Source organism: Dreissena polymorpha, chromosome 16 (assembly GCF_020536995.1).
Source record: "Dreissena polymorpha isolate Duluth1 chromosome 16, UMN_Dpol_1.0, whole genome shotgun sequence".
NCBI lineage: Eukaryota > Metazoa > Mollusca > Bivalvia > Myida > Dreissenidae > Dreissena > Dreissena polymorpha.
Genome location: NC_068370.1, coordinates 7,138,410 through 7,164,361, shown reverse-complemented (window position 1 = coordinate 7,164,361; position 25,952 = coordinate 7,138,410). Strand labels below are relative to the sequence as shown.

The window sequence follows — 25,952 nt, the reverse complement described above, 5'->3', positions numbered from 1 at the left end:
AGATTTGTTCAAAACAAGACAACTATCAATGTTTGAAGAATTGTTATTGCTTTTACAGTCTTGACGCTAACCCCTAGCCCAACAGCCCGGGGCTAGTGAAATGTATTAAATTTGGGCTATTAAAATTTCCTGATTCATATAGTCGGGCTAGTGGGTATTTTAATCTGTTCTATTAATGCATAAAGATTCAGGCTAGTTGTTCAAAAATGCTAAAGTGAAGGCTGCTTGTATATCCTGGTTAGTCTGAGACATTCCAACAAGCAATAACTGTGACAGTCCAAATACTTGCTCATTAAAGTGTGTATAAAATTTACAGGAGCTTGTGTGTGTGTGTTTGGTACAAGCTCATCTCAAAAACTGATTCACTATTTAGTTTTTAACCTAATAGAAGTAAAACCTGACTGTAAAATGAACACTATCATTATAAAGATTTTGTTGTTGGGATGAAATATTATAAATTGTAATCCCTATGATTAACACAGAAAACATGAACCCAACGCTAATTCCTGTTGATGTAGCAGAGCCAAAAGACCTGGAAGTATAGATGGTTAATGGATGGTGTTCCTTAGGAAAGTACTAGTAGGTACTTGTTGGTTTGTCTGTTTGATACATCTAATAGTATATTTAAATTTTTTCATTAATAATATGGGGTTAACTTAGATTTCCTGCTCAGTGGTTGAATCTTCAGGAAATGTTAACATAAGCACATACATTTATTTGATACATGTGTCATAGTGTAACATTTACAGTTAGTGTTTTTATAGTCGGTCGATCAAGGCTTAAGATCAATTTAACAAATCATCATTCCCCAGTACTAATCCCATTGTGATCAGCCTGTAACGCATGAGTGAACATACCATGACCACTATTCTTCACTTTAACGCACTTAGTTGTTTTTTTTTTCACTTCACTTTCAAGTATTCAAGTATTCACTTCTAACTACATGCTTTCCTTTTATTAACTTCTCAGTATTTTTCTTCACTTCAAAGTATTCACTTCTAAGTACTTATACACTTCCAAGTACTTTTCTCACTTCGCTTCCTAGAACTTATTTTTACTCCTGTTTCACGAATGTTGTTATGTGTCCAGTTGTTCACTACACTTTGAACCCTTTTATGTATTGTGTGTGACTATTGTATGTAGAAACAATTTTATAATATGTTTTTCTTATCTAAGCATCTATATTATCAAAACTCAAAGTAATCAACACACTTATCACATTAAGTAATGTTATTTCTTATAGCTAATACATTCTAACCAACTTATAAGCACATTTATATCTTATTCAACAAAACCGATGATTTTACCAAAACGGATAAAGTAATACAGTCAAGTTATTCTGTAAATAAATCTTCGCCACAAAATAAGTTATTTCAAAAGAACAACTCTAAAATTCCAGGATCTAAGCGTAATTATACAGCAGTAACTATATCAAGTCAAACAAAACTTGAACACAAAAATTGTAAATACCGTAAATTTTATACTCTCAGAAATTAAAACTTGCAGAAAATATCAATAAAAATACTGATGTCTACAAAAAGAACAATACTAGATTACAAAACAAAATGTACAAAAAAAATCCAGGAAAATATTTTGGGCGTCAACAGGACTCGAACTACCGATCTCTAGATTACAAGTGTATAGTTCTACCGACTGTGCTAAGGCCATAGCCCACAAGACTGTACGGGGCAACTGTGATTGGAAAAGAGAGAGAGAGGGGGAGGGAGGGAGGGAGGGAGGGAGGGAGGGAGGGAGGGAGGGAGGGAGGGAGGGAGGGAGGGAGGGAGGGAGGGAGGGAGGGAGGGAGGAGGGAGGGAGGGAGGAGAAAGAGAGAGAGGGGGGGAGCAAGAACATGAACAAGAGGCTAAAATGGAGCCTTTTTTTTAAAGCAGGGGAGTATGTCATAGTGTAACATTTACAGTTACAGTGTTTTTATAGTCGGTCGATCAAGGCTTAAGATCAATTTAACAAATCATCATTCCCCAGTACTAATCCCATTGTGATCAGCCTGTAACGCATGAGTGAACATACCATGACCACTATTCTTCATAACACTTTATGAAGTTGATGAATAAAGTGATCTCCATGTGTTACAGTTATCCTTGATTGCCCACATACAGAACCTATACAACAAGAAGAAGAAAAAAAAACCATGACACATGTATGTCGGTGACCCTCGACTGCAATTTGGGTTACAGACAAGGTAGCCTAAGGTGTAATTATTTCTAAGAGATGAACCCGAGTTGAGGCTTAAACTTACCAACCCATGAGCGAGTCAGAGATCAGCACTCTACTGGTTTAGCTGGCCGGGGTAAGCTTTCGGTCAAAAGCTATTCATAGCTTAAGTTATAATGTTTGTATACCATACCGACAATAAATAAATATTGATTTGATTTGATTTGGGGGACTTACTTTTGCTTAATAATGATCTTAAATAATATTATAGTTGTCAACGATATTATTTTTATGTATTTTAAAAACACAACAAGTTAGGCTTGCAACAGAACTAATAAAAATATATGGATTATTATACAATTTACAAATCAAACATATTTAACTTAAATTAGGCTTGCAACAGAACTAATAAAAATATATAGATTATTAATTTATTATACAATTTACAAATCAAACATATTTAACAATAAAGTAGTCTTAGGTTTACTGAAATGTGCAAATACAAATTGTTTTTTATTTCTGAAAATTTAGAAAAATGAGCTAATATAAAAAAAAGGTTTAATTTTAATAAGTGGGTGTGTTTAAATAAACTTGCACTCAAAAATTATAAGAATCTGGAGTTGTTTTAATTTCTGACAGGTTTCTGCACACCGTACGGTAAGGTATGACCATGTTATTTTTGTCAGTAGTTAATTACGGCGCCGTTAATTACAATGGTACTGAACTATTATCGAGCAGATTTTCGTTGAACGTTATAATAAAAATAAAGATTGCTTTTATTAGTTACAAATCGGCAATTTATCGCTTTTATTTTATTTATAAAGTCAATATAGCGGATAGATAAGGTGTGTATACTGTAGAGCGAATACTGGCAGAACCCCCCCCCCCCCCCCCCCCCGAACCCTTAATCTCGCGTTATCTCGGCAGTCTCGTTACGCGTGATTTAATATTAAATAATGTCGAAATCGTGAATAACCCCATCGTAAATGTCCTCGTAAATCGCTCTCGCAATCTACGATTTCTTTATTGTACATTCGGTTTTCTTTTGGGTTATATTCTTCTTCGGTGTGTAGAAATACCGAAATCCCCGTAATTACCGAAATCCCCAGAAATCCCCAATAATATTTATTATTTATCAAAATACTGCGGATACTAAGATAGAATATTGCAAAATACAATCAATTCACTGATGAAAAATTGTTTTTATCCATGTTTGGTAGTGAAAAACTAAAATATATACATAATTTTATTAATTATTGGGATTCCGAGTATCAATCCATAGTGCATGCTTTCACAAGCACGATCAGGTACAGAAATCCCCGCTGTAAAGCTCTTCAAGTGTCAAAAAATCATCTGGGTGGCTTTTTGATATTAGAAAGAAGAGGTACAGACAAAAACTTAACAACAATATCCCACTTCTTTTGAAAAATATTGACTTGTAGGGGGGATTTCGGTAATTCTACATTCGCCCACCGAGTACCGAAATCCCCCATGTTTACATCTGAAAATGTCAAAAATATCATTTGTATTCTTGGTTTTTGGCTTTGCTTGAATGTTTACGTGCAAAAAATAATATTAATGTTAATTATTAAGCACACTTGACGGCATAAGTTGCCTCTTAGGGGGGATTTCGGTAATTCTACATTCGCCTGCCGAGTACCGAAATCCCCCATATTCACGCCTTACAGGGTCAATATGTCATAAGTATGATTGTTTCTTGGCATCGCATAACTGTTGATGTACAAATAATGATATTAATATTAATTTTTAAGCACTCTTGACACCATACGCTGCCTCTTAGCGGGGATTTCGGTAATTCTACACAAGAGCATAGACGCGCACCGAAATCCCCACTGTACACAACTGCAAGAGTAAAAAAAAAAACATCAAAGTGCTTACTTATTGTAAAAATATGTCAGACAGACAAAAACTATCAACAATATCCCCTGGTGACTTCTGTTGAAAAATTATCACTTAGGCCAGGGATTTCGGTAATTCTACATTCGCCCGCCGAGTACCGAAATCCCCCATATTTGCGCCTTATAGGGTCAATATGTCATCGGTATGATTGTTTCTTGGCATCGCATAACTGTTAATGTACAATTTAACAAATAATGATGTTCTTCTTGAATGCTCTGAGCTTTTATGAGTACGTACGTACAGCTCATACCCGGAGGGTCAATAGCTGGGAGTTGGATTATTGCAACTAACTGGAATTGTTACTAACGTCGTGACGTTAGTGGAAATGGAATTTAGAAATGTCTAATCATCATGCTGAATTATCAACAGCATCATTTCTGTGGAACATTGCGATATGCCTTATATAAGTGTTTCATAGTTATGGTGCTTTTAAAATAGTTCACTATCTGCCAAGATTGGAATGGTACTTGTATACAGGTAAAATACATAATTGTGCAGTGCTTATTTTACTAACATATTGTAGTGAAATAAGGTCACCTCCAACAGCCTTGCTGTTGGGCTAGCTCTTTAGCGACGCGGTTAAAGTGTCTGACTACCACTCTGGAGGTCGTGGGTTCAATGCCCGGCTTGAGCTCAGTACTTTCACATTAATGGCGACGAGGCAAAAAACGAACTGTGAATGCGGGAATGGGTCTGAGCTGTTTAATGGTTTCTGGGAGGGCCATGTGGATGCAAGACATGCTGTAGCGAGCGTGTCTGGGCCTTGAAACATTAAAAGGGGGAGGAGTGTAGTGAAATAAGGTCACTAAGGCTGTTGGGCTAGCTCTTTAGCAACGCAGTTCAAGTGTCTGACTACCACTGTGGAGGTCGTGGGTTCAATCCCTGGCTTTTGCTCAGTATTTTCACATTAATATCATACACTATCACATATAAATATCTATTTAACTCTTTGTATTAAAGCTTGATTCCTGAAAAAGTATGATGCTTATCAAGACACTGGAGTCTATTTCCCGAGTAGAACCAATACTTTGTGTCATCAGAGATGATCTTGAGGACCCTCCCTAATTCCCTCATTGCCAGTGGGGATCAAAGTGGGACCTTCTGATAAAAGTAGCTAGACAGACACTATAATTAAGTAATATTCCAGGGCAACCTTTTTACCCCAGGTATTGTCATAGCCAGCTCGTCGCCCGCCGTCTGCCTTCCTCATCGTGCTTAAACTTTGACATTTTGCTCTAAAATCAAAGTGCTTCCACCTGCAACTTTTTAACTTCATATGTAGATGCACATTGTTGAGTTCTACATGCAAGGTGTAAGGTCAAGGTCACTGTGACCTTTAAAAAATCTGACAAGCTTTTATTTATTCAAAAGTGCATATAATCATTGATGATTCTTTAATACCTGTAGTTACATATTTAAAACATTTACAATATGTGTTACTCATTTTTTTTGCTTTATAAAACATGGTTTACCTCCATGCACATCCAACGCTCTCAGTAACACTTGATTGGTCATTGTCGGCTCGGGTACTTTTTACATGTACCTTGAGTTCTCTTAAGTATACTTAAATGTACCCCGGGTCACCGATTACCCTCAAACGATATTGCTTATCTTCAACAAACTAATCTTTAAAAAAAACTGTTTCAAAATGCTTTTTGAGTAAGAGTTTTGATAATATAGAGGCAATTGTACAGAAAATTTGACATGAATGTGAACATAATTAATAAAAAAAATAGCAGACAACAACCGATTTAGCGTTAAAATTCCCGGGATTGTTTTAATATATTTACCGTACCCGGGGTACATGTAAGTATACTTAAGAATACCCGCGGTACAAGTAAGTAGTACCCTAGCCGTAAATGACCAATCAAGCCTCAGTAACTGTTCCTAAATTACAGTCACTGTGTTGCCTTTTTAACTCCAACACAAAAAGGTCTTGACAAATGAAATGTAGCAGTATTTGCACCATATTTGTCTGTGTTTAATGATCATATAAATAAACTTGACATGCAGAAAAATAATATACTTTTAACATAATTTTTATGTCCCCCACCACTATAGTGGGGGTGCATATTGTTTTTGCCCTGTCTGTCTGTTGGTTTGTCTGTCTGTTGGTTTGTTTGCTCCAACTTTAACATTTTGCCATAACTTTTGCAATATTGAAGATAGCAACTTCATATTCGGCATGCATGTGTATCTCATGGAGCTGCACATTTTGAGTGGTGAAAGGTCAAGGTCATCCTTCAAGGTCAAAGGTAAAAACAAGAAACCATCGGAGACGGGTGATGCTCCCCAAAGATTTTTTTGTCACAATATTGCACTTTATATTCAGATAAAAGGAAACATCTTGAGGGCACAGTAGTTGGGGGGACAAGAATATTTTTATATAAAATTTCAAAGGGCCATAACTCTGTGAAAAATCATCCGACCAGAACCCGCTGATAATATGCACATCTCCTCTTGGTAGTGAAGCTTCCCATAAAGTTTCATTGAATTCTGGTCATTAGTTGCTGAGAAATAGCCCGGACAAAAATTGTGCACGGACGGACCGACGAATGGATGGACAGACGAAGCGGCGACTATATGCTCCCCCCAACATTTTTTGGGGGAGCATAAAAAATCAAAGTGGCGCAGAAGGGGACAAAGCGTTTCCGACAAACACATTTTTTGTTTTTCCTGCATGTTTCCTGCATACATTCATTTTTGTGTATTAAAAAAAATATTTTCATTGTGAAAAATGCACTTAATCAGAAAATAAGTAGGTAACCATAAGACTTATTAAGTGCATTTTAATTGTGTTTTAAGTATATTTTCAAATAATTTAATTAACTTTTTGGAATAAACAAAACTGAAAAAGTACACACAAGTGTATTAAATTTGCATTAATTACATTTTCATATACATACATTTACCAACGCCTATTTATAATCAGTAGTCCTATAATGGTTTACTTATGGTTGAAAAAATGCATTTTGTATTGCTATTTTTTCAAAATATAGCTACCCATCCAGTTCAATATACAACTGTAATGTTAAATTATACACAGTGACACTATGTGAAGTTGGAATATAACATATTTTCAACAATTATAATGTGTTTTTTTTTCCTATTGTGTTAATTTATTTGACAAAATTATAAGTAAAATAGATACTTGCATATACAAATTCATTTCATGCTCTGAATGTATTTTTAAAAAAATCTGTGTATACTTTTTGTATTATTTGTTCTTTTCTAATGTTTAACAGCGATGGTATTTTTATTATTTTCATTGAATTTTTAAACTGTGTGCAGGCACACATCCACAGGGTTTTTATTTTTTTAGGATTTAAGAAAAAATCAAATTAAACACCTAGTGAAATCAATTAAAATGATACAATTATATATGCAATAGTGTCTATTTTACTTATATTTTGTACAAATTAATAACAGGTTAAACTGCATGTACTGCAGTGTTGAAAAAAACACTGTTTTTTCCCAAATTGATGTCTTATTCCAACTTCACATAACAGTGTGTTCCTAGAATAATGAAGAAATACTGGAATCTCAAATTGGGTCATATCATTGTTTCTAATATCTGCATCAGCAGTAACCCTTCTGAAAATGAAATGTGCTTTTTACCAAAATGAACTTAAAAAATTGCATTTTATCTGCACTTGTTTAAGCGAATCGTCTGCATTTTCTTAAGAGTACACTTTATTGCATTAATTATTTAGAATCAGATGAAGCTTTTTATCATGTTCTTTAAATTCGGAAGTGTATTTTTCTTTTTCTTTTTTATAAATAATCCACTTTTTCTTAGACAGTGGAGTTTTAAGTACATCTTTTTAATTTATAAAATGTTTAAAGTGTATCTTTTCTAGGTTATGACATATTTTTACTTTAGAAACAAAATAACTCATTCTTTAAAGCATTATTAGGTGTTTGCTAAAATTTAAATTAGTAACAAAGTATTTTTTCCATTGGGGCCATACAATCAAAATGTTCACCATGAAAATGCTGACAACTTCAAACATCATTCTTTTTAAGTACAAATGTAAGCGCTTCTTCTGCGTTCTCTGTATTGCAATCCACTTTATAATTTAAAGTGTATTTAATTACATGTTGAACAAAAAGATTGTGAAGTAAGAAGTTAAAGTGACATTATTCAAGAAGCTTCTTCTCTTAAAGATTCGCTAACACAACACCCAGTTTAAACAGTTTTAACAACTTTATTCGCAACAACAGTAAATATTTGTAGTGGTTATAACAATGACCCAAAGAAATATTATTTATATGATTTAAAAAAATCTGACTACATATGTGAAGGATTATTTCAATATCTGTGGAAAATATAGGGATATGGAGTAGCTGTACACACAATTTAAGTGGAACATTTTAAGTACAAAAGGGGCATTATTAAGCTAAATGCAGGTCAGAGATAAGCAACTTGGTCAGTGACCTCACAATGACATAATGACCCTGAATACATAAGTGCTTTTAATGAAAATATGTAATAGAAACAGTGATATAAGGATGTTGCATGTTTACCATAATTTTATGCACAGCTTATCATTCAAGGTATAGTCGAGCTAAAATTAAATATATATTTTACATTTAAGTTCAAATAAAAAAATACACATTTTTAGATGATGCTGGAACAGCAGCGTCCAAGGTTTGATAACCAGTAAAAAAATTCTTCACAATGGCGACCTATGTAAAAGTCCGATTGAGATAACTCGATTTTTCAGTTACTTCCCTTGGCATTTGCCACTGCGTAGGAGATTGCTCGTTGATTTTCATTGATAACATTCTCCTAGCAGAGTTGTCGTTCGTGTTGATAAAGGTAAATATAAATAGAACAGCATATCCTGGGGAAACAGATTCAATAAGTGTATCAGAACATTAATTTAAAATTAGTAATTTTGCATACATTTTATTTTTATGGACCAATGAAACAATTATATATTTTCTCTATTTTGTTTGATATTTGTTCTCGATTAAGTAAATAAATTGCGAATAAAAACATGTAAAATTAACTTTTTACGTGATCACAAAACTAAAGAATGCGAACGATTTCGAACCTGCAAATTGTAAACGCTGCACTGCTATAATATATATAGATAAAACAACATTTTTTGCGTAATTGTCCGTCCCGCTAGCGCAGTGGTAGCGGTTCGCTTTTTCACCTTTACGACACAGGTTCGATTACCGCTCCCGGCGCATTGTATATTTTGTATGTTTTGTGGTCACTATTCCGGACAGGTGTTTTTTTCGGGATAATCTCACCCCCCCCCCCCGCAGCATTTGACCATATAAAAAATTAAAAAGTATTTCAGTACAAAACAAATAGCTGGAAATTGCAGCTAACATTCAAAATTCATCCCAACTGTCGTCAATCTAATCTTATTAGGTAGGAGTGCTGGACACACTCCGGGTCCCAACATTATGCAGCTTTAGCGCGGAGGTAACTCATTACCTTGGAAAAACACAAATACACACACTGGGTGCAGCCTAGGCGCGTATAGACTCAAACAAGGCAACAAACTCAAGTGCGGGCACAATCATTTAAAATTTACATATTGAATACAATATTCTAACAGAAATTACACAACCACCTAATTGTACATACCATGTTTGATATTTCGTTCGATTGTTAGATTTCAGCATATACATGTATAAGGTCATTTCGCTATTAGTTAACTTATCCATATGTTCGTGGGCGAACTCGGATAGTCAAGTGCTCATACGATTGAGCTCACATGGTCCGGCTATGTGCTCATACCTACTTTCGAGAATCATCATGAAGGTATTGCCATACTTAATGAACAAGAATGTGACCCGCCTCCCAGTTTCGCTCAATGGGTCAAGTTACCCACGGGTACTACTTCCGCGTACCCCTAAACTTTTTTTCGTACCAAAAATGTTTCGTACGCAAATTTTTTTCGTACCAAATTTTTTTTCGTACCCAAAATTTTTATCGTACCCAAATGTTCGTATCAACATACACACTTGTGGTGATATAGATAAACTTAAATTGATGTTTTATATCCATCCTCTTCAAAAGCATCGTCACACCACTACTGCCAGTACTTTGATTTCTTCAAGAGTTCCTGCTGTGTTCAACTGCATGTGTGTATTATAACGTATTCAGTATTATGGGTATGAGTGTCCCATCCACTGCTCCCAGGCCTTGTGGCAGAATCCAACCTTCATGCAAGTTTGTTGTTGTACACGGACTGGAAACCTATGGAATGTATCATGTGTTTAAAATTAACAGTACATGATAAAGCATTTATATACATGATTTGATTAACTGTGTTTAAATTTTCATTTATTTACTGTGCTCAAGTTTTTATCATCTATTGATTTTTATTCACATATAGTTTATGTATCAAATTAAAAAAAACAAATGAGGAATAAAAAAAAGATGAAAAGTAAATAAATTATGATTGTACCATGCCTGTAAAATGAAAAATGATTTTAACTTTAATTATTTGACCCAATATCTATATAATATTTTATCACATGCTATACCCTGTGTAATATACTTTTTAAGCATTTTCATTGGCTTAGTTTTCGTTAATTGACCAATCGCATTTTGTTATTTCACCGAAATGACGTTGCAACGTCAAATGATGCCACGAAATGTAAACAATATTTGGGATTTATCATTATGTTGCGTAAATATTTATTTAATTTGCTCATTTAAAAGCATGTGATAAAAAAGATCTCACACTCGTTGTCACATCATACATGTACCATATTTTATTAAACACGTCTAGAAATTCATCAGTAGGCTCGCAAAAGGCTTACTTACAAAATTCCTGAACTCGTAAAATATGGTATGATATGACAACTCGTGCCAGATCCTATATGTAAGACATGATGTATTTAAATAAATAACATATTTTCTACAACAGTTTAAAATCATGATTGAGTAATTGATTTTAGAAATACAGACATTTACCGATCATATGTTTGCTGATTGAACTCGTGAAGGCATGTCAAATAACGAAAGATGATCTGCTGATTCCATGAAGATCTGCCAGCTTGGAATAGATGTTTCCTTTGGCCAAAAATCTTTAACTGATGTCAGTGATGAGTACCTGTTGGTGTAGTGCAATATGAAAAAGTTAATAATACTTCTAATGTAATGAAAATACTATAATATGTTACTGTTGTGTATGTGTGTTCAAGAACAACAAGATATTTTGATAACTCAGTAACTGATTTGTTATTTCATGATGATCATCACTTTGGTGTTTTGTGGTTGTAGGTTTGATACACATGTAGGCTAACAGTTGCCTAACTGGGCACATTTTACAATCCAACATAATTTAGCAATACATGTATCGTTCTGACAGAATATTAAATAAACATAATACAAAGAAAAGGAATAGATTGTAACGAGTTGTATAGCGTTGATGGATGTCACCCTTTACGTACCAGTCCCCTTATGTACCACCCCTTTATGTACCACTATCTGACCCTTTATGTACCATATATATAATATATAGAGATAAATACAGCGCCCTCACACTATTTTGGGGGAAGTATTCCATTATCAATTTTGTGAATGATAAATGTGTTTGGCTTTTCATGTGCTACTTTTATGTATTAAGCATTTATATATGTATTAAAATTACAATATAACAGAATAACAATAAAAAATTATGATTTGATTAAGAAAATGTATTATGAGATTATGTGCTGGACTATGTTATTGTTATGTAAAATTGAATAAAGTATAAAAGTATAAATGTTGTTGTAAATTGGTCTAATTATTTGAGGAATGTGTCACTTGTGAAGAAGGACCCATTTGGTTTGGGATTTTTACTAAAAAAACATGACATTTCACACCTGGCATAGGTGAGGAATTTAGAGCTGTTGAGCACCAGACAGTGTTATTAGTCTTCATTAGAGATACTGTAACCATGCATAAGGTTCATTTCATTTTAGCTTTATCATTTTATTTTTGCTATTGGAAATAAAACAATTTATGAATGTGAACAAAATTTTAATTATAATTCTAATTGAGATTTTTTACTTGTAATTTAGATTGCTACATTTATATATTTAACATATAATTTAGCAATATTTTACTTAGTAAGAACTGAGTTACTAAGTTACTGAGTTTTATTTAATTTTTTTTTTACTCTTAACATTACATTATGAATTGCAATAACAAAATAGATATAACATATAATTCAGCAATATTTTACTTAAGTAAGAACTGAGTTACTAAGTTAATCAGTTTTATTGAACTTTTTTTCCAAATTGTCAAAACTTTTCTGATAGCAAGAAATAAATGATTCAGTACAATGAATTGCAATGTTATAGTAGACAATATTTGATTAACTCAAATTTGACTCGATCAACACTTATTAATGCCCATTCACACTGCTATGAATAAAATGGACAACACCTTCATAATATATAGGTGGTACATAAAGTCTCAAAGTGGTACATAAAGGGACTGGTACATAAAGGGAATGGTACATAAGGGGTCACACCCAGCGTTGATAACAAACATTAAATATAAAAAACAAGGCTCCATTGAGTACTTATCCGAACAAAAAAACTTCCGAAATCACATGCAAATTGCAATGGAGATAAAAGCTTACAGCAAAATTAATCATTGCACAATAATTCGAGCGGCAGAAAGCGCATATACTTCAACTGCTGTTGGACAATATAATTGAATCACACATAATAAACACATAGGGTTTTCACGTATGATAAATTGCAATTTATTTTGATTTATTTATCCTTATCGAATATAAACAAAGGGCAGTAACTGACTTATTGATTCCAACGTTAAATATTTTGCAGAAAGTAATCAAGGGATAAAAAAACAATATGTTTACTTTCTCTGTATTGTCGTCGATAAAAAAGACGGAGCCAAAAGCTTCTTATTCTGTAAACTGGTTCCCCGTTGAATATAACCGTTGACTATAATATACAACAGGTACAGGCTATTGTATCGGCGATTTTAATTGGATAACACAGAAGTGCGTTACAAGGTGACACAATTGGCATTCTACCGACAGGATGTGGAAAATCGTTAGTATTTGAATCGTTGCCGTATTTCAGAAACAGCGTCATCTTAATAGTTTCACCATTAAATTCCATTATCGAGGAACAGATAGAAAGATATGGTGATTCGGCTATCCATTTGAATGAAAGTATTATTTCTCAATTAGATGACACAAATAAGGATCCTTCTATTGAAATAACGAGACTGAAAACATGCGGTTTTACTTATGTGATCGGACATCCAGAACAGTTCATCAAGAATTCAGTGTTCAGACTTTTTCGAAGCAAACATTGGCAGAGCTCTGTATCCCATATTGTAATTGATGAGGCGCATTGTGTGGTCAAATGGGGGCCGAGTTTTAGACCAACATTCCTGGAATTGAGGAAGCTGAAAGCCTTGTTCCCTGATGCCTTTGTTTTAGCACTGACAGCTACAGCTACAAAAGCGCTACAAAAACAAATAGCTAGAGAATTACAACTGAGAGAGCCAAATCTAATAACAACAAGCATTGACAGGCCGAATATTAAATTCGAGGTAAAAAGGAGACCATCTGTAACCAGTGGCACTAACGTTGAAAAGACTTATGATTTCATCTTTGGAGACGTTTTGAAGGAGCTCAATGAAAAACTTGATAATTATCCCAAAACCACAATCTACACGAAATTGAAATGGTGCGGCTATGGCTATGAAGAAGTCACAAGACCTTCAATTGATGACGAACTCAACCAATCCCTCTTACAACAGTTTGTTGCCCAACTGGTCCCTGTACAACCCAAGTGAGTATACTGTATTACTTTTTAAAGTTAACATTGTTATGGGTTATCCGTGCACTGGTAACATCTTTATTTCATGACTTAAATTATTAAGAGATTTACTTTACTCCAGTCTTTAAATTACAGGAATTTCTTTTCATATTTTTTTTTTGTCACAATGATTATCATCACTTATGATGATATTAATTTGCCAAAACTACTTTTTACAAATTTTAGCTTAGCCACCCCCTCCCCCCACCTCAAAAAAATAAAGAATAAATAAATTATTTTAAACAAGAAATATCTTTAAAAAAAGATATTCGGCGTGTATTTTCTGTAGGCCCTATCTTTAAAAAAAGGTCTGTTACAGTAAAATGTTTGTGAGTTACAATATTACGTTTCAGCAGATATATTCAAAACTTAATTACACCATCCTCTTGAAGTACACATGTATACCATACCAAACTTTATTTTGTTTTCATACGTTAATGATGTTATGTGTACAGACATGATTTCACATGCCCATTGGCGTCATATATTTTTTCCTTTTGATTATTGTTTTTTACTCCAATTCAATAAGCTTAGGCATATGTTTTTTGCGTTAAGTACGGCAATAATTTCATGGTGATTCCCGAAAGTAGATATGAGCACATAACCGTACCCGTGTCGTATGAGCAATTAAATGCGTGAGTTCGCCAATGAGCACATATGGTCAGGTTAACTAAAGCTACGCGTTATGACCCAGAAAACCGCAAACCATAGGCTGCTAATACCACGGACTCTAGATTACATGGATAAGAAACGGGACCGTTACGCCAAATATCTTGTTGTGTCTAAGTCACGTGACCGTGTCGTAACTATCGATCTTTTATCGAAGCGCCGAGGTTATACATTTGATGTACCCACTCACGTATTTTGTTAAATTATTGTTTCATTTCTGGGCCGATTTTGACAAATTATATATCATTAGAAAGCTTACGTAACGTAGTTTTCAGATATATACATATATATATTAAGTTTTTCTTCTGATTTCGGCAGCCCGGCATGTTATAACTTAAACTTTTGCAAACATTATACCGTTTTGGAGTTTTAGAATCTAGATTTACGGTTGACATGTTCGTACTTTATACCGATTTGTAGCGTTTATATTTGGAGTTCAGTTTTAAAAATAACATCTTGCTTAGGAGAATAGAATTCTGTATATGATAGAGAAAAAAAATGGTTTAAAAATGAAAGCAAGTAAGGAATGAAGGCGGAAGAAAGTAGCGCTCGGTCCTAACGAACCGAACTGATGCTAAGGTCTTGGCGATTATGCTTTTGTTGAGATACCGGCCATTGAATTTCCTTTGCCATGATTATTATATTTTTTATGAAATATATTGAAATATTTTGTTCTAGAGACATATCGATAAAGCTAAGTATTAATGAAGCTTAATAATTTAACGATTTCAGCTCTTGACATAATCAATGCAGTTTGTCAGCAATCTGCCTGATTGTAGTAGATACTTTAATTAAACAGTCGAAAATGTGTAAAGGGTTATTTGATGTGATATATTATCAGAAAAGGAAATTGTAAAGAGTTTTTATGAGATAATGAGATATAAGCATATGAAAGCTCTATTATTTAGTTAAGCAGTTTACTGACATTGGATATTGGATTTACAATGTAAAAACTATTGCTTGTATAACTGGTTGGTAAATTCAATGTACATTACAAATTCAGATATTCACCCTCATCTCTCCCTCTTTGTAAAGTTCAAGAAAAAACAATACTTTGGAATTAATGACAAACATATTACAAAACGAGATAATTATAGGCAATGCCCTAAAAATGCTATATTTCAAACATGTATCAATAACACGTGTTTATGCATGCACACACTAACAGTAAGTTTAGTTTACACACCCAAGTGATTTTATGTGACTTTTCCACCCATTTTCATTCACTATGCAAAAGCATGACTTCTCTCTAAAATGACAAAGAGTATGAGCCGTAACATGGGGAAATAGGTCTTACACCATGTGCAACCAGAGTAGTCAGAAGCTACTTGTCCGCTGAAACAGCACGTCAAGTATTGTGGTCTTATTACCGGACATGATATCCCCTGATCAGAGGGTTAAATTTGCAGATTGGTCTGAAGATGCACTATTTATGGCATAAGACCCATTTTTGCAAGGACGCTGTTCATTTGATATTTTATGTCTGTTTATGCAATTGCTGATTAGGACACATCTTTTAACATGTATTTGTTCTTCAAGAGTATATTGCTTTTGCAAACATAACTGATGAAATATCTAATTCCCGAGATCAGTTGCATACTTATACTTTTGAGTTTCAATCCAAGTATGGTACTTTTTCTCATCCAAGTCACAAGTCATTTGCTTTGGTACATTTGGAAATGATAAGAGTTTTCGTCCTGCTTTGTAAACAAATGGTTGAATTTGATGAATATCCTTTATCATTTCTGCTTCATCATGCAGAGAGGAAGTTCTAGTATGTCTCTTTGACCTGATGATCACACCGGTAACGTCATCAAATGCCTCTGAGACTGCTTAAATAACAGGCAATGCACTGCTTCTTTTAGTTATATTTTGGTCTGTTTTGTTTGAAAACATGTGCTTGATATTGGACTTTATGTCTTTCACTATGTGCTCCATTTTCAAATCACATGGAATGTGTGCATTTTCTTTTCCTGTAGTATTGACAAACATTCCAAAAAACTCTTCACAAGCTTTCTTTTCGGATAATATACATAACTGGTGAACTAGAAGACGGGCTATTTCATATGCATATTTTGAGCATTCATTGTTTGCCTTAAAATGTAACATGGTTGTTTTAAGCAATGCTAATCCTCTGTTTCTGTTTGGACTATGGCATAAACTTATTAAAGTTTTAAACTGCAATCCTAGTTCAAGAACAAGATGGCTGTACTGTTTGACATAATCGGGTAACTTTGGCTGAGATGTCTTCTTCTTCAGAAATAGGTTAACTTTCCTTCCATTTCCTAGTTGTACCTCAACAACAGTTCCATCACCTGAAATTAAACAGTATAAGTACATGTTTTTCATATGAAAATAGCAGAAATTGATTAAAATGTTTTCAAAGGATAAAAAATGCATTGTATATCTGCTTTTCATGAAAGCATTTCATGAAAACATTTTTACATACTTAAAAATAATTGTTTTAAATTAATTTTGTTTTTCCAGGTATATATTTCTCATATTTCAATGGTTTAATTATATTTAGACCTGATGAATGGTATTGTTTAATTTTTATCTGTGTACATTGTCTTCTAAAGTCAATGTTATAAAAAGTATTACTGTTTACTAAAGAAAAGTTTTCATTATATCATTATCAGGATATATTTATCAATATTTTGGTCATTAAATATAGACTGTTTTAACAGATTTATGTATTTGCAATAAAATAATTTATACTGCAATTATTGTGTGTAACTATATTTTGCCTTCTAAGTTGAATAATTGTGCATATTTTCCCTGTACATAGCACCAACTCTGTTTACATTTGACTGACATCTGCATTTGTAGGTCAACTGTCAGCTGATTGAACAGCTGTTTTCATACATATATAGGTCATGATTTTTTTAATTTTCCCACGCACCTGGTAAACACTGTTTACTCTGGTGGAAAGTGTACGTCAGTAATGTTAATTGCTGGTATAGTCAAGGGTGTGCTATGGTAGGTATGTTATTTAAATTTTTGTGTTCTATATTTAAAATGTCAGGAGCCATTTTTTCCAACAGAGGGAGTATGTAACAATGCATTGTATTGTTAATTGTAATATACATGTATTTGCCTGATTATTGTGTATTTCAATGAAATATGTAATTTAATATTGTTATTTAATTTGTTATTCATAATTGTTTTTCTTAATTTCAGGCCATCATTTTTATTATTATCAACATAAATATAATAAATAATATGTACAACCAAACCACTTCTGTTATGAATACACAACCGTGCTACATATGAAATATTAATTTTTATCTTTCACATACATTCAACTCCAGACACTTTGAATAGAGATGTTTTTTCGTCTTTAGCCCACACATAATTTTTGACAATTTCACAGAATTCAATCATGACCCAGGACTGTTTTTCAGCTTTGGTTTGTGTCTGAGAGAGAGGGCAATGTCTAGTTGGTGAGCTTAGTGGGTCATCCATTCCAAAATAATCCATAACTGCTTCTACAATGTAGGCATCAACGTATGAAACTATAAAGTCTTTATCTGCATCATAGTTTTCATTCACATTCTCATTTACTGAGGTTCTAAATATTCGTGTTGCTTCACACTTCATTGTCCCAAGTTCACCTGTACTATTTTCATTGTATAGTTGTTTAAAAATCAACTTCACATAGTTCATTAGCAGATGAAACATTTCGAACGTAATTGGAGACAGGCGCTCAAAACATTCCTTAGCACTTAGTCCACCTGCTCTTAGTCGTTTTGCACCAGAAAACCTTTCTCTGGTCAATTGATCGCCACCAATATGTGTTTTTATGGTACCTCTATCCACACCAGCTGAATTGTAGCATTCTGTGAGGAAATCCTCAAAAAAGTCCAGAATATCTACAACTTCATCATATTTCTGTTCATTTCTGTGTAGTACAGGCAAGGGAATTACATGATTCTTTTGGTTTAACCCAGCAGGCGTTAATTCATTCCAAACATTTTCTGGAACCACATCTTGATAGTTTTTTAAGAAGGGAATATGATTAGCTGCCACTTTTATCAATGAAATTGCAAAGTCTTTTTGCATGTTGTCATACTCTTGATTAGTTGGTAAAAAGTTCCTGGAATTAAGATGTTGGATGGGAATCTGTAGTTTAATGTCTGGCAAATGCTCAAAAGAAGTATTCTGGATTATAACTGCGGATCCGAATGCATGGTGCATCTCTCCATGGTGATCTTTCCTTTCGTCATGCACACTTGTTCTCCAATTGATATTGTCACCAACCAATCTCAATCTTTTCCCTTTTCTCAATGCATCGATTACTTCTTTATTGAAATATCCAGCATATTTTTCTATTAACTGGATTCTTCCACTATATGATAAGCAGACCCCAAGAGGCTGTAGTCTGTCAAAGACCTAGGAGAAATTTAAAATGAAAGAGATCAGTTGCTTAAATTCAATGAAAAAGTACACAAGAGATCAAAGTCTTTGAACTTTTGAAGTTGTCTTAACCTGTTACCAAAAAATAGCAGAATTTGTATATGTCTTCATCTGACAGTTTGAAACAATTGTAGGAAAAGGTGAGGTGTTTTTAATGATTAAATTTTTCTTTTTTTATAATGATGACTACTTCATCAGAGATATACTGTTAAATAAAAAAAAAACAGATATACCTGCTTAACCCATTACCAAACAATGCCTGGATATTTCAAGGTGTTCGAGACAACTCTATAAATTATATAGATACAAGTTGAAATTGCTCATCTCGAGCATGGAAGTTCTGTTTTTACCAAAATGCTTTACATATATATATATATATATATATATATATATATATATATATATATATATATATATATATATATATATATATATATATATATATATATATATATATATATATATATATATATATATATATTTAACTTCAAAACTAATATCAAAACAAACTGCTGTTTAAACAATCTTTGATTTTAAAAAGGTTCAAAACGTGTTGTCTTGATAAAGAGTTATCACATAATTAACAACAGACAATTTGTAAGTTTTTAACTTTTTCCCTGTTTCAATAAATATGTTGCAGACAAGTTGGAAAAAATTACAACAATGAATGCAACCTTTAAAAGAGCCATTTTCTATAAGAAAAAGAAAACCAGAAATTAAAAAAATAAGAAAAAGTAATCAGCTCATCTTGAGAAAATGACCTGTTTTCATTAAATAAGTGTGCTGTAAAGTTGAATCTGTACAAAGAACACTGTATTATGTGAATTGGGAATAAGACATCAAACTGGGAATGGACATCATTTTGGTGATTTTCTCAAACAAAACTATTCATTTAATGATCTTCATTTATTTTTGTAATGTATTATCTATAATTTAAGCTTAAAAAGCAATATTCCATGACTTTAAGGATTATAGTTTAAACAATTAAAAGTACAATCACAAATGCACCTGACATTGTAATAAAATATACAGCCTCTTTGGGTATGGTTGGGGTGGAGAGGGAGTTATAATGTGGGGGTGTGGTCATTTATTAGATGATCTTTAAAAAAAAGGAAAAACTATTATTTTTTTTTTGGGGGGGGTGGATTCTGGGGTGTGAGTGGAGGATGGTTTGGGTAAAGTCCATTGTGGTATGCCAGGCAAGTGATATGTAAAAGTATGAATCAAATCTGATCATCAAAAAAATATTTTTTTGGCAATTTAATGCAAATTTATTAATTTGACCGTAAAAGAAATATGACAAGGAACATAGAGAATATTTTAACATACTTTAAAATAGATTTATCAATAATATGCATATGCAAAGTGAAAAAAGGGCCATAATTCTTACAAAATGCTTGATACAGTTGTCTGCTCTTGTTAATAGGTTGGGGTCATGTTGATAAAGAAGTATGCAAAATATAAAAGCAATACATGTGCATGTCAAGAGACATAGGACATATTTGAGGTGGTACGCAAAATTTAACAATTCAAACACTCACAGGAACAGGAACGTGAGTAGGATAGCTCCACTAGATTTATTTCATATATAATAGTAGAGCTAAAAATGAAAATAAATTTTTATGAAATTTCTTCTGACAAAATGCTCTCAGAGGGCCCTATTTAATAGGAATATAAGGGCCTTTACAAGACAGTTACATGATAATTGTTCATTAAATCCTACTTTGTTGATGCTCATTAGAATCATCTCAACAACATAGAATTTTTATCAAAAATTAAAAAGTTAATGGTTGGAAAGGCCCTTTATCTATCTTCAGAGCTCTGGATCAGAATAATGGTGCATTGCGTAAATACACAAATTATTTTACATTAAGACAAAAGAGTAATAAATTACCTTTTGATCACAGATGTTGTCAAATAAGACAGTACCAACGATTCGTTGCACCTTGCTAAGCATCGTATTGCGTCCCTGGGCTAACATGGAATAAATCATTCCTATTCTTGGAATGTGACTGGCAGTTCTACCTACTTTCTGTTCATCCGAGATACTGTCAGGTACAAGAACAGCTAATATCACTTTAAGGAGAAATGGACAACTTAACTTCAGTTCTTGTACAACATCAATCCATTTGAAGTTCTTGAGGTCTTCATAGTCTTTAGACATAAGCACACTAACGTGTTCATGCTTCCTGTTAATTAAAAAGTCACAATTATTTGATATTTGCTTAATGAATGCATTTTCTATGCAGCTTTTCATGCCATCATGACTTAATAGACACTGAACTAACTGCTGTCTTGACCGTAAAGGTAGCTGGCTCATTAAGTCATTAAATTCGTTGTTGTTCATGAAGTCATCATTTTTATTAAAGTCATTGCTGAAACTTTGGAGTATATGAGATTCTTCATGGTATTTCTTATATTTCTTAGATCTTGATCTGATGTTTGTTTGTCTTTTTTCAGTTTCTTTGCAATAATCATGCTCTTGCAAAATACAAATTACAGGAGAAAGATATTGTAAATCAATGTTCTTCCTGACAATTGGTGTTGATGTTGTAATATATGTATCTACAGAAATTCTGGAGTCTGCAAAGGAAGAACTATCTTGGAACACTGGGGAAAGTTCAGGAAATTGAAACATCGGTTTTGAACATGATATTGATAAAGGAAAAGAACCTGTGTTTTCTCCTGAAACCGAAAATAAGGATTTTTTCAAATGTTTTCTTCTCTCACCCGTGTCGAAGGAATCACTTGAACCACGTTTTGAATATAATATATGTAAATTTGTTTGACACGCTCTCCGGAAGTCTGACACACTCTTATCGAGTCGAATTCCTCTTTTCTCACAAGCGCGACAAATCAAGCCACCAACAATATCGATTTCACCATATTTCAACAACAAACCAGATAAATTTTTCTTATTGCCCGATGCCGAATTCAACCGCCTGCCATTTCCGTTTTTAATTTCATCCTTACACACAGCACAGATCTCACGTTTATTAACTTTCCTTGGCGTTACTTCACTATGTGTATCCATCGACTACTATCTATAAATCTTATTTAACTAGAACGAGCTTTTATTCTTACCTGTCAGCTGTCAAAAAGTTCGGGAAATGTTTTGTTTCCGGTTCGGAAATGGTACACGGATTACTTCCCCTGAACCTCGTATAATCTCGCGATATGTTAACCGGTCCAAATTTTGACCGGTAAAATTAGCTTGTACCGATCCCTATATAGACGAGTTAATTGTTATTGTTTACATTCGGGATTTTCCGCGCATGCGCACTGACTGGTTGGCAAAAACACTGGTTGCAGTCACGTAAAACATATATAAAGGGCTTTTGTTTAGTCAATTAAACGATAAAAAATAAATAAACATTACAACTCTTAAACAATAGTGCAAATATATCATATTTAGTACTAATTAATGTATCATCATATATATATAATTTCCTCTTTATAAAAATACAAATTAGTTATTAGCATCATAGTAAACGTGGTCGGAAGACTAAATACTGACAATACCACACAACAAAACAATAAATTAGCCGTATTCTTTATTATAGTAAGACTTATAAAAATGATATTTCAAAACTTATAAAACATATATTAATTTGATTATAACTATAAATGGTGTGGATATTGTTATTGCTCATCAGCGACCAAAAGTGTATTATAAGAGGCGCATTAAATCAATTATGAAACAAAGCCATAAAAACGGAATACATTAACAATCGTTAAATGTTGTGGTAATTTTCTTTTCCATAGAATGAATTTTCGTTTCGTTTCCATTGAATTACAATATTAATAAATTTTAATATACAAATGAAAATAAAACCTGCATCTTGTGCAAATTGAACTGTCTTTGCATGTATATTGAAATCTCTTAACAAGTAATAAGGAGTGATACATTTAACAATCTAGCATTTTATGATAAATATATATATTAATTTAATTTATTTCACGCAAATATTGTTTATCCATTGTGATTGCTTGGTTTCATGATGGTGTTACGTGCAATGCAAGAAGTGTATGATCTTTACACTAGATTGACGAGTTTACATTTGCCGGTACCCGCGGTAAATACATCAATTGTGTAGCAGTAATATTGAACAATATTTTAAAGTTATAAAGCACTGTATTATAATGATTAAACTGGCTAACATATAAATACACATGTTCCTGTTAATCCGTTTCGGACAAATATCTTCTATTTTAATATGTTAAATTATTTATTAAAGCAAATGTTACGTATTTTGGCTTTAATATTTGGCTTGCTCAATATGACTGCTCAATATGCCAAGAGATGACATGGAGGTATCATAAAGTCTGCCTCATGTGGTCTATGCAGAGACCCAATTAAAGTATAGGTCCCTATGTTTATGACACCGGCATGTTTTCTGTGTAATTGTCTGGGCAGTTCCGATCATAACGAGATAATATGCTTGTGACGAACAACGGTGCAATTAAACACCAGGTTAGAAATGCTGAAACAAGTGTCAAAATTGGTGTGCACAATTAAATAAAACAATTAGATTTATGAATTTATTTGTTGTGTAACAAGGTAAGTTTGTACAGATATATTAAGATTAAAATCAGTTACTATATGTTGCGAACAAAAAGCGATCTATTTGTTGTTTGTTTCCATCCTTATTTGTGTTCTTTCATTAAATTTAATCTATTCTAAAAGAATTTCCATTTCTGAAATTTTGTATCTAAAATGGACGTGAAAATGCGGTTAGTAGAGATTTTTGTGGTAACCACATACCGAGCTCGAAGATAGTGTACGTTCCACTCCAGAGCTCGTTTTTAGTAAAAACAAATAATAACAACAATATAATCGTTCCAAAAATGAATTTTCACGCATGCCTATGTTTTATTCAGACATAAATAGTAAAATTATATTTGATACAGTTCATGATTATCAATAAAAACGATGATTATGTCAATCTTCTCTATATGCGCTTATATGAATTCCACCCCTTTTTGCCAACCAGTGGGCGGAGTCTAAACTTGGCAGGTGCGTGTGACGTCACGCGTTAACTCGTCTATAGAGAGTAACGATAGATAGGGGAAGGTAACCAATCTACTTATTCTGCGTCTATATGCACATCATACGCGGCGTCCATTTTGGTTTCGACGTAACTACGACTGCTATAAGATAAGATAAGATAAGATTTATTTTGAGTCGGCAAGGGTTAAACAACAAACATAAGCTCAGACAGCTTGTACAACCGACTATAAAACATGATGAATAATAAATAACAAGTGTATAAAAGCTGAAAGACTGGAAACAATTTGTTCTACAATTAAAAGGCAGATATACACATAAATATATAGCATGATATTACAACATCAGATATGGTACTAAAAAATTTAGATTTGTTTACATTAAAAGTCAGATAATTTTTTAAGAGAAAGAATAAAATATCAACTAAGACACGGCATGCAGAGCATAAAAAACATATCAAGCATAAAGAGCATACATAGCATGCAGAGCATACAAAGCGTACAGAGCGTACAAAGCAACCTGAGTATACAAAGCGTAGGGCACATAAAGTATACATAGCATACATAGCAATTCAACGCAAATAAAGCACATAAAGCATGCCAGGCATACAAAATATACTAGGCATACACAGCACACAAAAATACACCTAGCAAACAAGGCATATAGAGTATATAGAGCAAGAAACACATGCAAAGCACACAAAGTATACATGCAAACAATGCATATAAAGTATATAAAGCACACAAAAAACATGCAAAGCACACAAAGAGTACAAAGCATACAGATCACACAAAGCATATAAAGCATATAGGGCCTACAAAGCATATATAGCATGCAAAGCACACAAAGCATACAAAGCTAAGAAAAACACTAACAGCATATAACATTTAAGTAAAAATAAAGCATATAGAGCATGCTAAGCAACCAAAGCACACAAAGCTAAGCAAAACTGACATTATATAACATTATAGCAGAAAGTGTACTTGAAACTAAGTGATGTGATGCTCCCTTGCTGTGGAAATCCCATTCAGTCTACAGCATTTGCACCTACAGATTTTTCCATTCCATGTCCCAATTAAAGTTTTAAATTGCGAAAAATTTGTACATTTTCTAAAATCTTCTGGTAGGGAGTTCCACAGCGAGGGGGCAGCATATCTAAAAGAATTTTTACCATATGTTGTTGTGCGTACCTGTGGTATCTGTAAAATATTGGTATATCTAAAATTTATGGTTGACTGTCTCTTAACAATTAAATCATTTAACAAAGGTGGAGAAATTTCATTTATGATTTTAAATGTTTCAATAGCCATTGATCTTATACGTCTTATTTGCAAGGACGGAAGGTCTACCTTTTGTAAAAGATCGATATATTGAGTGCTATAGTCGTTGTATATAAAACGAATTGCCCTTTCTTGAATTTTTTCCATCTTTTTAATATTAGTTTCTGAACAGAAATGCCAGGTCATTGGGCAAAAATTAAAATTTGATAATACAAAGGTATGGAAAATTAAAAGCTTGCTTTTTACACTTAAATTTCTACCAACTCTTTTTAAGATGTTAATTTGAGTGGCTGCCTTCTTACATAATCCTTGTATATGAGTATCAAAATTTAGTTTATAGTCTATGTCAATACCAAGTAGTTTAACAACTTTTTCACAAGTTATAGTAGCATCACCTATCTTAAATGACGGTTTTTTACAAGAAGTTAATTTGCCTATTGCAAAAGATTGAAATTTGTCAGGGTTAGCTTGCATCTTGTTAAAGTGAAACCAATCAATAAGAATGTTACTTTCATGTTGTAAAACACTTATAAGTTCATAAAAGTTTGTTGTGTAAAATGAAAGAGTATTATCATTTGCATAATTGTAAAGGGTAGATTTGTTTATAAAATAGAAAATATCATTAATAAAGACATTGAACAGTAAGGGCCCCAGGATAGACCCTT

The 25,952-nt window shown here is 33.1% G+C and overlaps 1 protein-coding gene and 1 long non-coding RNA gene across 4 annotated transcripts; both read right to left on the bottom strand.

Moving 5' to 3' along the window:
* Positions 1-10,022: 10,022 nt before the first annotated feature.
* On the bottom strand, positions 10,023-12,880 carry LOC127861658 (uncharacterized). 2 transcript variants are annotated; one of them, XR_008040309.1, is made up of 3 exons: positions 12,784-12,880; positions 11,042-11,180; positions 10,023-10,318 (listed from the first exon to the last, which is right to left on the bottom strand). It is a non-coding gene; the product is annotated as an uncharacterized LOC127861658 (long non-coding RNA). The 2 variants fall into 2 exon arrangements; XR_008040310.1 differs by lacking the exon at positions 12,784-12,880 and adding an exon at positions 12,699-12,762 and having other exon boundaries at positions 10,024-10,318.
* Positions 12,881-15,404: 2,524 nt separating this feature from the next.
* On the bottom strand, positions 15,405-22,173 carry LOC127861636 (uncharacterized). Of its 2 annotated transcripts, XM_052400311.1 has the most exons (3): positions 20,894-21,810; positions 17,883-18,975; positions 15,458-16,898 (listed from the first exon to the last, which is right to left on the bottom strand). In XM_052400311.1, exons 1-3 carry the CDS (start codon positions 21,635-21,637, stop codon positions 16,417-16,419), a joined length of 2,319 nt encoding a protein of 772 aa, XP_052256271.1. In that variant the 5' UTR covers positions 21,638-21,810; the 3' UTR covers positions 15,458-16,416. The 2 variants fall into 2 exon arrangements, 1 of the variants encoding a protein (XP_052256271.1); XR_008040303.1 differs by lacking the exons at positions 17,883-18,975; positions 20,894-21,810 and adding an exon at positions 22,084-22,173 and having other exon boundaries at positions 15,405-16,898.
* Between the last annotated feature and the right edge of the window lie 3,779 nt (positions 22,174-25,952).

What these genes read in the sequence shown, in the direction of transcription:
- LOC127861636 (XM_052400311.1), bottom strand. Translation starts at nt 21,637, where the DNA reads ATGTTTCAATTTCCTGAACTTTCCCCAGTGTTCCAAGATAGTTCTTCC. An exon ending in ACAACATCTGTGATCAAAAG is followed by an intron (nt 18,976 to 20,893) that starts GTAATTTATTAC and finishes AATTTCTCCTAG; the next exon opens with GTCTTTGACAGACTACAGCC. An exon ending in CAAAGTGTCTGGAGTTGAAT is followed by an intron (nt 16,899 to 17,882) that starts GTATGTGAAAGA and finishes GTTTAATTTCAG; the next exon opens with GTGATGGAACTGTTGTTGAG.